The sequence below is a fragment of the Diceros bicornis genome, chromosome 21 (genome assembly GCF_020826845.1).
Source record: "Diceros bicornis minor isolate mBicDic1 chromosome 21, mDicBic1.mat.cur, whole genome shotgun sequence".
In the NCBI taxonomy this organism is placed as follows: domain Eukaryota; kingdom Metazoa; phylum Chordata; class Mammalia; order Perissodactyla; family Rhinocerotidae; genus Diceros; species Diceros bicornis.
In genome coordinates this window covers 30,064,850-30,077,356 of record NC_080760.1, presented here as the reverse complement: position 1 = coordinate 30,077,356, position 12,507 = coordinate 30,064,850, and the positions used below count along the sequence as shown (strand labels likewise).

At 31.8% G+C, this 12,507-nt stretch overlaps 1 protein-coding gene across 3 annotated transcripts in view; it reads left to right on the top strand.

Moving 5' to 3' along the window:
- CSMD3 (CUB and Sushi multiple domains 3) overlaps positions 1 to 12,507 on the top strand; it is a 1,210,091-nt gene that overhangs the window by 422,153 nt on the left and 775,431 nt on the right. For all 3 annotated transcript variants that reach the window (XM_058564813.1, XM_058564812.1, XM_058564811.1), the window contains exon 6: positions 7,770 to 7,882. In XM_058564813.1, coding sequence (XP_058420796.1) covers positions 7,770 to 7,882 — 113 coding nt within the window. The remainder of the gene's footprint in view (positions 1 to 7,769; positions 7,883 to 12,507) is intronic.

Here is a 12,507-nt window from a genome sequence, read left to right as displayed (position 1 = left end):
GCTCAAGAGTACAATTGCTGGGTTGTATGATAAATGCAATTTTACTATAAGAAACTATAATACTGTTTTTCAGAGTGGCTATACCATTTTACAATCCCACCAGCAGTATACAAGTGGTCCAGTTTCTCTGCGTAATCATATTTGGTGTAGTCACTCTTTTTTATTTTAGCTATTCTAGTAGGTATGTCAGGGTATCTTATTGTGATTTTAATTTGCATTCCCCAAAGGCTAATGATGTAGAATATCTCTTCATGTACCTATTTTTCCATCTGTATACCCTCTTCAGTGAAATGTCTATTCATGTCTTTTCTTCATTTACTAATTTTTTTTAATAGTTGAGTTTGAGGGTTCAAAATATGTCCTAGAGACAATTTTTTTGCCAGATATGTGGTCTGCAAATATTATATTCCATCATTTAGCTTGTCTTTTCATCGTCTTATTCAAGATCTTCTGCGTAGCAAAAAGTGTTTAATTTTGATGAGGCCCAATTTATCACTTTTTTGTTTTATAGATCATAATTTTGGATTCAAGTCTCAAATTCTTTGCCTAGCCTAGATTCTAAGGATTTTCTTCTAAGTGTTTTTTGAATTGTTCTATACTTTTACATCTTACATGTAAGTCCATGATCAATTTGGAGCTAATTTTTTGCATAAAGTTGAAGTTTAGATTGTTTCATTTTTTTTGCCTATAGTTACCTAATTGTTCCAGCATCATTTGTTGAAAAGGCTATTGTTTACTCCCACTTCATTCTTTCTTTTCAAATTTGTTTTAACTACCCTGGGTCCTGTGATTTTCCTATATACATTTTATAATTCCTTTGTCAATGTCTACAAAAAGAATTTACTGAGGTATCAATAGGAATTGCATTAAACCTGTAGATCATTTTGGGGAGAACTGGCATCTTTACGATGCCAAGTCTTTCAATTCAGGAACATGGTATGTCTCTCCATTTATTTATGTTTTTTTTTTCTTTCATTGCAATGAAATTACAAAATTCATTTGTAATTTTCCTCATACAGACTCTGTAAATGATTTACTAAATTTACACCTAAGTATTTAATTTATTTGGAGCAATTATAAATTGTATTGTGTTTCTTATTTCAGTTTCCACATGTTTATTGTTATTATTTAGAAATGTGAATTATTTTTGTTTGTTCTTCTTGTATGTAGCAACCTGGCTGAATGCACTTATTAGTTCTAGGTGTTTATTTTGTAGATTGCTTGAGATTTTCTATATAAATAATTGTGTCCTTTTCAAATAGGGACAATTCTTTTCCTTCTTTCCAATGTATATTCCTTTTATTTCTTTTCCACACCTTATTTCACTTGGTAAATGTTGAATAAGAATGATGTGCCATATTCCTGATCTTAATGAAAAGCATTCAGTAATCTAGCATTAAATACGATGTTAGTTGTAGGTTTGTATATGCTGTTTATCAAGGTTGTTCCCTCTATTCCCAATTTGCTAAGAGTTTTTATCATGAATCGGTGTTTGATTTTGTCAAATGCTTTTCTGTGTCCATTGATTTGATCATTTAAATTTTCTTCTGTACCCTTTTGATATGGTGGCTTCCATTGAACCAGTCTTATATAACTTGAATAAATCTCTGTGGTCATGGTGTATAATTCTTTTTCTACCTTGGTGGGTTCGATTTGCTAATACTTTATTGAGGATTTTTACGTCAAAGTTCATGATAGATATTGGTCTGTAGTTTTTTGTTTGTGTTCTTTTGATTGTTTTTGTACTGACTTTGTCTGGTTTTATTATTAGGGTGATACTATCTCTTAAAATGAGTTAAGAAGTAGTGCTTTCACTTTTATCTTCTGGAAGAGAATGGGTAAAATTGTTGTTAATTCTTTCTAACTTGAGTAGAATTTTCTGTTAAAAAACATCTGCATCTGGAGATTTTTTGCCAGCTCTTTAATTACAAAATCAATTTTGAAATGTTTATAGTATAATTCAACTTTTTTATTTCATCTTAATTAAATTTTGGTAGTTGAATACGCACACATTATATCTAAAATATAAACAGGGTTTTTTTTCTGAAATGTGTTTAGATAAAAGTAACACTATTCTGCAGCAGCCAATTTTTATAAAAGAATATATCTGAAAGATAGGTCATGGAAATAAGGGATGAGGGGGAAACCAGAGTGGGAGTACAGATGAGGGTAAGCAAGTGGAATGTGTGAATAAGGAGGGAGGGAGAGAAGAAAAGAGAAGAACATTTAGTGTAGCCACTTTTCTCATTTGCTTTGCAAATATTTTATAACAGCTGGCCTCTGAATAATTGGACTGCATAAAACAATGCTTAGCTTTTTAATGCTCTTGTTAAAACCACATAGGATTATGTGTTCTGCAGTTCAGTGACTTTTGAATATCTAACCAAGAACAGAGTCAGACATCTGTGACAATGCAGCACAGCCTGGCTAGTGTAGAAATCTGTACACTCCACACACAGAATATTCATGACTTGCATAGCATGGAAGATTAGAGCTTTCAATGTCATCCCAGAAATGGATTAATTTTGGTGCTAAAAGAATTTTCCAACTTATAACATGCTGCAGAACATATAGAAAGTTTATTAATTATTTTATTATTTTTAAAGATGCTGGTTTTTCTTGGGACTATGAAGTACATTCCTATCCAAACATGACAGAAAAAATAAAATTAGTGGTTTCTGAAAGAGTTCTATAAAATAACTCCCCTCCACGTTATTTTATTTTATGGCAAAGCATGGAAATGCAAGAGTGTTTGTTGACATAAATTTAAGAAATTCTGTGTTAAAACATATTTAAAAAACTCCAAGCGGCTATGGTTACAAAAGAACGATTCAAAAACTTTTTGACTAGTATACCTTTCCCCATCCCCAAAGGAATTTTTGGTGGCTAATATTCAATAGAACACACTTTAAGAAATTTTGTAATAGGGTTTTACTTCATCTAATTTACATCTGTTCATTATCTATAATTTGAAATATGCTTGTGCATGCAGAGATGAATCCAATGGGGACCTTGCTTCCAACTTCTTCTAATTTGTAGAATATATATAATATAATAAGATGAAAGGGGTGATAAGTGCCATAAGAAGAGTTTTAACAAGTGCTTTTGATGTTCTGGGAACAGAGGGATAACCTTCAGCTAAGGGAATTGAAGAAGACTTATGAAAGAGAATTTTAGATGGACGTTGAATAAAGAAAAGAACTAGAACTTTGATAATGGTATGAAATGGGATTATTGACAATTTATAAAGAAAAGTATAGACAGATACATAGGTACTGAAAGTTAGAGCATCTGCCTAAACAGCTTATATTCACGTATTTTCTTGATAAATAATATCGCTGTACACCTACTATTCGTCAATCAGTGTGCTCAGCACCAGGGATTTAATAACCTACCTTCAAAGAAAATGTAAAATAATAGTGAAGATAGAACGCTTACTACTATACAAAATAATAAATGATGTGTTAAGACTATGCAAAGGTGCTTTGTGAGGACAGAGAAGGAGATTGGGCGTTTATGTTAACTTTGAAACTTTAAGGCTGGCTTAGCTGAGAATGATTGAGTGAGTAAATAAAGGTCAAAAAAATGATATTCACTCAGCCCTAAAGAGAAGTTCATGGAAAGGCCTGAGTTAAGATGAAAAAATGAATTTTAGGAACTAATTACCGCTCAATATAAGACAATTAATCTGAGAAAGTCTTGGAGAACAGAGCAAGCACGAGGAATGAATCTTACTTCAGTGCCAGAGAAAGATGGAGGTCAAGAGAGATGAAAGAGGGTGAGAGAGAGAGAGAGAGCTAGAAAGAGAGAGTAAGAGAGCAAGAGACAAAGAACTAAAATTAGGAGAGAGTGGGAGAATTGTAGTGGGAGAGTGAAATTTTAGAGTCATGCAGGTGAAGATTTGAATAATCATGGGTTTAAGGTTTGACTGTGTCTATGGTACTAAAGATGACACAAGACAGATAAGTCACTATTTGTGAATACTTTTAGGGATTGGAAAGATTAAAAAATAGATGTTAGAGCCACCAAAGATGACACCTGTTGTTGCAAGTGCTAATTTTGAGCAAGTTGAGAACCAGAGATCAACAGATGGCAGCAATGAGGATCTCACAGGAGCTATAAACCAAAGGCATAGGCTCAGAATAGTTTTAGGGTGTTTTAAAAAATGTGGTTCTCTTGGGTTTCTTACACTTAACTGATTTAAAAAAAAGTTTATAAGGATAATAATCATATTCTCTGAGGGACCATATAATAGAAAATGTTGCATATGATTTTAAATATCAATTTATGATTTAGTTATTTCTGCATAAAATTATATAAATAATTTTTGCAAAGATTATGGCAATTTACACTGTATTATTGTCAATATTTCTACTGAATATGCAATGAAATTTACATTGTCATTATCAATTTACTATGTCCATTCAAATTTGTTAATTACTCCAGAGACGTGTCTTGAATTCTTCTTGGATAGAAATAACTATGGTAGGTTACAAATTTATGACATTTATCATTCCATAATTTTATTTGATTTAATTCTCCTAAAGTCCACTTTAGTAATTTAAGACGTATAATCATGAGTATGGCTATTTTGAGTATAAAATGGAAAAGATGTTAGAAAAATTGAAACCTCGTTTCTAGATGTTCTTTATCATGTTACTCTGTTTTATTTTTTTATACATCATTTGCCACCATCTAAAGTTATCTTATTCATTTATTGATATATCTTCTTTATTTTCACTTTGTAAGACCATGGATCTTGTCTGTCTTGTTTACTACGTGTCCAACCCTTAGCCTCAGTGTTTGTCATATATTAAGTGCTCAGTAAATAACTGTTGAAAACACTTTATCTCTTCATTATCAAGAGATGATTCTCATTGACTTTATACTAGAATGAACCCATATGTGCTTTCCTTCAAATGACTACAGTGATTTGATAAAAGGATAACAATATTGTATTTAAGAAATCTGTCCTGGGGCCGGCCTGGTGGCATAGCGGTTAAGTGCACTCGCTGTGCTGCTGGTGGCCCCGGTTCGGATCCCAGGTGCGCACCAACGCACCGCTTGTCAGGCCATGCTGTGGCGGCGTCCCACATAAAGTGGAGGAAGATAGGCACGGATGTTAGCTCAGGGCCAGTCTTCCTCAGCAAAAAGGGAAGGATTGGCATAGATGTTAGCTCAGGGCAGATCTTCCTCACCAAAAAAAAAAAAAAAAAAAGGAAATCTGTCCTTTAGTACTTAAGAAATTATCTAAATTAATTAGTTTAATAGAATCTTTCTTGGTAGCATATATTCTCAATCTTCCATTTCCCAGATCTCCTGATAACATGTGAAATATGGTGCAGAGAAATATGTATATTCATTTACTAGATTGCTCTATAAGCCATAACCAAATCATATTGTGTAAATCATGTTTAAATATTGAGCAATACTACGTGACCACAGTCTGGAAAGTCCATGTGACTCCCTTATAACCAGTGAAGGTATTTTTCTTCTCTGGGGGCAGAGCGGTGCTGTGGTACACTTGCTTTCTAGTTCAGTATCTTGGCTTTTCTAGAGTTCTTCATATGCTGAAGCATTGAGGCTGTCAGGAATATCCTCTTAGTTCCACCCTTGTTAAACTGCCTTTATTTGCTCCACCTCATGCATGTTGTGCCTCTAGCTACTGCAGCTCTAATACCTTCAGTTCCATCTTTCTCAATTCCTGAAGGTGAATTTAAGTTGCAAATTATAGTTCCATAGGAGCTATTATTTGCCTTTACTGCACTCGATTGCTGAAATTATCTTTGATGTCCCTAGGAAAGATGGGAATTTTATCCTTTTTATTGTCCATTTCATCTTCTTTCCTCTCTCACTTCTCTTGATGTCCTTGTTGAGTTGCTTCTTATTTATTGGATCTTCTAAGGGCCTCTCTCCCAACTACGCAGTTGAGTGTATTACACCGTCCGTGCATTACAGCCTCGTTACGTTTAGGAATGTATGCAGCCTGTCAAAAATAATTTAAACTTTCCCTAATGGATATTTATGCTCATTGATTCAGGGAATTGAAGAGGACCAAACTGTAAATCAATTTCTGACATGAAACATGCTACTCTGTTGAAAATGTAATTGTACCAAATCCAAATATTTTTTCATTGAATTGCTAGTTGAACCGACCAACCAAAAAGGAAATAAAAGTAAACATAACCTGGATATTTTCTGAAAGTAATGATGTAAAATTTTTAAATTTTTAAACTTGTTTTAAAATTATACAAGTATGTTACATATTTTTATTTACTAAATTCAGATGTGAAAAAAAAACAGTCAGCTGGACCAGTAAATGGTAACCCTTATGAAAAGAGAAAATAGGGCACTGATAGGCAAAAATTAAAGAAAATGCATTCCAATGCAGGAGGAGAAATGAAAAGTGTATGGACTAGAACCCAACTTGTTCATGTTAGAGTTCAACAAAATTGGGATTACATAGTTATATTTCCTATCCGTTCTGTACACCTGTGGGCACAATGATAAAATAAAGGTGAATTCATATTTCCATGCCGTGGAAGGTGGTCATCCACTAAAAGTGATGGCTAGCTCCCAAACATCCTAGGAAAGATGGGTTTTGGGGGTTAAGGGTTGGGTACAGAATCATTGAATCACCATGTCTACACCTTACCAGTGATTGCACGTACAATGACAGATATTCCAGTCTCCCCCCTCTGGTCCCGTAGAATGACTGACTGCCAAGCACTGAGAGAAGAGTTGTAATCACCTCCTCCTATGCACACACACACACACACAAACTAATAAATCAGCTGTCAATTTTGCCTTCTGATAAAGAAAAATGTATTCTTTGAAGAATGGTAAAGGTATATCATACACTGGTTATTAGGAAACCTTAGTCTAAAACTCTCCTTTGCTATGTAATAATCTTGCTTTTGAGAACGTTTTACCTTAACTTGATAACACATACCTGTAATTTAAATGGTTCGGTATATAGGAGTGGTATTCCTTTATTGAATGAAATTAGAAAAACTGCTTCACTGAAAATCTTCAAAAGATTATAAAATAAGAGAGTTACTTCATTTATTAGTTATGACAAATATATGGGGCATAGTTTCAAAATTTTGCTCCAAGTGCCTTGCTCTAAGGAGATTATGAAATAGTACCTTTGTGAATAGATATGTGGAGACTAAATATATATCCAAAATACAATCTGTTTTCTATCTATCAATTGGAGCAGATCTCCAATGCGTTATAGAAGTATGTATTATAATGAAAGCTAATCGTGAAAATTTATAGTATTGTGAAATTACATTAAAATAATCCTTATCCTATGAAATGAAATTGTGAAATTTGCCATCAAATGTAAAATACTGAAAATGTTAGATGAAAAAAGTATATCAATTGCTTTGAAATCTTTCTATTTGTAACTGTGCTGTGTCAGTACTTACATAAGGAACACAATGACCAACACTATCAGCTCAGCATCCATTATGTTTATTATTATCTAAGAAATAAATATGGGTGAATCAAAAATCATATGTACTTTAGAGTTGTTTTTATTAATATATGCAACCTGATTGGAACAGCACGTGTTTGGAATTGTACTGTTCTATAATTGACTTGTCTATGCATAAAATAACTATTTCTTTTGTGTTTAAAAAGTTAACAATGCAAAGTCATGAATATTGTATACAGGTAGACATTTTTTGGGGTCCCAATTCAGTGAAAATGTTTACTGCTGTAAAGCTGTTTAAATTTTTTTGTTATTGTCTTTCATAATTCAGGTTATCTGGAATGAATATACCACCACCAATTATCAGCAACAAAAACTGGCTCAGACTGCATTTTGTTACAGACAGCAATCACCGATATCGTGGATTTAGTGCTCCATATCAAGGTATATTTAATGAATGCCTCTGCCTCTTTTGATGTGTAAAATGATTTTGGTATACACAACTGCCTTTTGTGATAGAAGCAGAATATCTTCAGCATTTGTAAATGGTAATTTGAATAAGTCAAAATTGTTGTGCTCTTGCTGTGGCAATAATGTGATCATAGCTAAATTTCAGCATAAAAGTTAGTTGATTTTTATAGCACAATGTTCAGAATAAAGAATATTATGACCTTTAAAGGGTAATATGTAACAGATGTATTATTTTACTTTAATAAAGTGCTTCAGCAATTGGACATGCTACCTAAAGCTATACTTCAAAACACTGCAGAAAACCTGCAGTTGTAAATAGCCTCTTCATCAACTGAAATCCATTTTCATATATAGTGTGTTTCCTATTGCTAGTTTAATTAAACTTGTTAGGATTATTATCTACCATTTTTATTAACAGGCATAATTTTAACTAAGGGGGATATGATATTTGATATATTAACTTGAAAGAACTCTTTGTTTAGAGCAAGATTATTATGAAGATGAAATAATAATGAAAATGTAGGTTCTACAATGTTCAGTAATGTAATGTGGGTTTAGTGTACTTTATCCTCAGACTACTTATGTAAATAATTCATTACATTCTCAGTGGTGTGTCAGCTGCTGTTCAGGAATAGTGAGCATTGCCACAGTTACACTTTTCCATTTATCTGTTTTTTTTTTTAATGCTTTCCTTTTTAGTAGTCCTCGGTCTTAAGCACATTGAAAATTTAATATGGTGAATTTAGGCAGCTTATAGTAATACCTAAAATGGTATTAGACCACATATTGTTTTCTGGAATACAAATTTCAACAATTAATTTATATTTTGAAGACTGATAATCCCTCCATAGCTCTCCTATCAATGAGATTTCTCACAATAATAGCAACAGATTAATGTCATTGGTATTTAGACATTTATAATAGTATGTTGAGTATCACTATAATAAAAATATCTAAGATAATAATTTAAAAGTAAAGATTTTAGACAAAATCCACTGTAGAAAAATCTATAATTTTTATTTCTAATGTAGTTAATTTGAATGGAAATGTGAATGCAAATATGCTCTTAAAGCTATGCATTTTATTAACATTTCTCATAATAGAATATATTACTTATCATAAAATGCTATATTTTAAAATTAAATATTCATAGAAAAATTTATTTTCATGTATTTTATTAAAAATGACTATCCAGGGCATAGTAACTTGACTCTTACCAATTTCAACCAGTGTCACTTTTAAATTTGCAAAAATATTTTGTTGAGTTTCCAATTTCAATTTCTAACAGTTTTGTGCTCTTCAGAAGTCAGAGAACTTTTTTTGTTGAAAAGATATAATTGTTGTGGAGCCTATTTATGTCTGAGTTGACCCCTTCTCTCGTGGAGTTTTCCAACCGCATAATTTTATGGCTCTGATTCCCCTCTGCAATGAGTTAAGGCAGACGGCATGGCAGAAATTCAAAAGACTATTGTCTTTGACTTATGTGGTGATCTTTTCTACTAGATTCATGGAATCTTTCAGTCTGATGTCTTCTACTCTTTATCTGAATAGTAATAAAGTAGCACTTATTTTATATTTAAATGTACAAGTGAGAGGACAAAAATAGATCTACCTCAAAAATAAAATAGTACTTCATTTGTTTTATGCAGTATAGTTTCATGAAACTGGTGTCTTTAGATAGGGTTGTATTGCATTATAAGACAGTAGTGCAAAACTGCCAGTAGATTTGTGTATTTAATTATTATTTACAATATTCTACCCACTGATCTTAAATTGACTTTTATAGTACTTTCAAGATTCAATTTGATTTTCCATCATTGCCTATCTGGTTTCAGCACTGAAAAATAGCATATCAGTGAATTCACTGCTGTAAAATAGAAAGGAAATGTTTTATGGAGTATGAATTATTTCTGTTTTCAGCAGGAAAAGGAGATCAAAAGAGGATAATTTTTGGTATAATCTATATCTACACAATATAGAGAAAATAAAATGGCATAAGAAAGTGGAAGCTATGATTTTATAATAAAATCAAGGAAAAGTATTATTATGTAAAAATATACCTTTGCATTGTATCCTTTTAAAACTTTCCTGATTCAGGCTTGATTTTTCTAATTGCATTTCCTCCAAATAATAATTTACCTAGACAACATAAATTCACTTAGAGAAGTAATTTTTGAAACTATAATCAAATGAAGAAATTTGGATTAAAAAAAACTGTAATAAGCTAACATAAATAGCTGTAAAATTCACAATTCTGACATGCTGAAATACATGCCCTAGCATGAAATGGTAACCAGGCTTTTTAGATTTTTCCATGCTACTATTTAATTTCAGTGGTATCTAAATTAAAGCCAATTCAAGATCAAAAATTTTGTGGAAAATACTGTACAAAAGTCACAACTAAGTCTCCATGTAGCATAGTCTCTTAGTAACTCAAATATTTATGGAGTACTCAGTAATTATTATTGATTTATCTATTATTTTGAATTCATTTAATGTTTTAATGAAACTCTAGATTTCCAAAGACTGATTATTTTCCTCATAGTGTTTCTATTTAACCTGTCTTTATAAAATACCATGAAAATTAACTGTAAACTACTAAGGGTTCCTGAATGCCATTAGCTAATTTTTATCGTTTGTCCGATAATTGGTGGAAGGCATATAAACACACCAACATGCTGTCCCAGTAAAGCCTCCTTTAAGTTGTGTTATATGCCAGCTTCTTTATTAGTTTAGATATTATAATTTAAATAGAGTTAAGCAGAGGTTGAAGATAACATACTAACAAATATAATTCTGTTCTAACTGAAAGGTACTAAGAAAAGTTTTGATTTAAATAAGATGCCTTTGATATGGAAAATGCTTTCCCTCTCCCAAGTCCCACATTGAATATGTCCACTCTCATCTAAAATAAACAAAAGCATCTCTTCCCCCCACCTCCATGTTTATTTATACTGGAAATGTCTTCTTTTAAAACTCTATTATTATCTCTTCTTTGCTTTTAAAATTTTTTCTTTAATTTTCAACTGTCTCCCAAAGAAAATCATTTCAATGTCATTTTGCTATATTTGTCGTTGTTATTTAGTATTGTTCCTACATTCAAGTTCCATCAAACCTCTTTTTGAATTGTGCCACTTCACATCTAAATAGTGTAACTTTTCTTGAACTGTGGTGTTTGGAAGTTCTCTTATTCCTTTGTTGAAATGTCTATTTTATTTTCACTTGATCTTTATTATAAAACTAAAATCTATTTATTTTCCATTTCCATGAATTTTTGATCATGTTTTTATAATTTCTACATTGGAAGGAGATTTTCAGATGACACTCAGTTGTTCAATACAGAAAATTTTACTTCTAGATGATGTTTATTAAAAAGTATTATTTTTTATCCATAAGACTCAGTTATCCAAGTATGAAATATAATTATAACATTTTTTCATTTTAAGTTATTTAGCATTTCACATGTTTTTTTAAATATGCTATCAAAGATGCTGTAGCTATAGGTATTCACAAAATTGTCTTTGGCGTGTAAGTTTAGGAATTACAACATTTAATCAATTCAAAATATCTAAATATGTGAGTATTCCTATATTATAGATTAAGTCTTTTAAATCCTTATAGATTTTATCACATTTTGACTTTTCCCTTTTCTTCCATAATTTTATGTGATTCTTCTTATGCAGGCTAATATTTTATAGACATTTATTTTCAATTTAACAAAGAAACATTAATAGTAACATAGTGTATTTTTAATTTATGAAGAAAAAATATTTTACATAGGTTCTCAAAAAGACTATCATTATTTTGGGCTCAGCTTTGCATCTTTTTGGTAAGAAATATATTTAATGGACAGAACTTTCAAATTGTTTTGAAAATGCACTGCCATAAACCTCAATTACACAGAGGCCCTTGACATGTTCGATGCGCATAATTTAAGTGAAAAAAAACTTTGGAGTACTTACTCCATTTTTTACATTTGGAAATGTTTTGACATAAATGTGTGCACAGGTATTGAACAAAGATAAATAAGATTATTGGGGATGTAGAATAGCATATCAAGGAAAGAAAAGGATTTGGGATCAGAAGATAGGAGTTGAATTGTGAAGTTACTGATTGATGTCTGAGTTGTCTGAGCCTTGATTTCCCCGTCAGTAAAAGGAGTCACAAGAGCAGACACGTTATTATTGTGCAAATCAAAAGGTATTAGGATATCTTATAGTAAAAGTCAGACATAAAGATACTTGTAGATAAAGTGACTGAAGATAATTCAGTGGATGGAGATAATCAACAATATGGAATGGATGAGAAATACACTTTCTAACCGTGAGGTACAGATAGCTTAAAAATTGCGATCAAACATAAAGTTTGAATCCAGGAACCACAATTAAAAGGGAAGAACACTAGGTTTTATATTTCTTACTATCACAAATGAGGATGCCCACGATTCTCCAGGGAAAAAGCACTTTTCCTTAGAACCTAATTTTATTTTATTTTTTGTGAGGAAGATCGGCCCTGAGCTAACATCTACCAATCCTCCTCTTTTTTGCTGAGGAAGATTGGCCCTGGGCTAACATCCATGCCCATCTTCCTCCACTTTA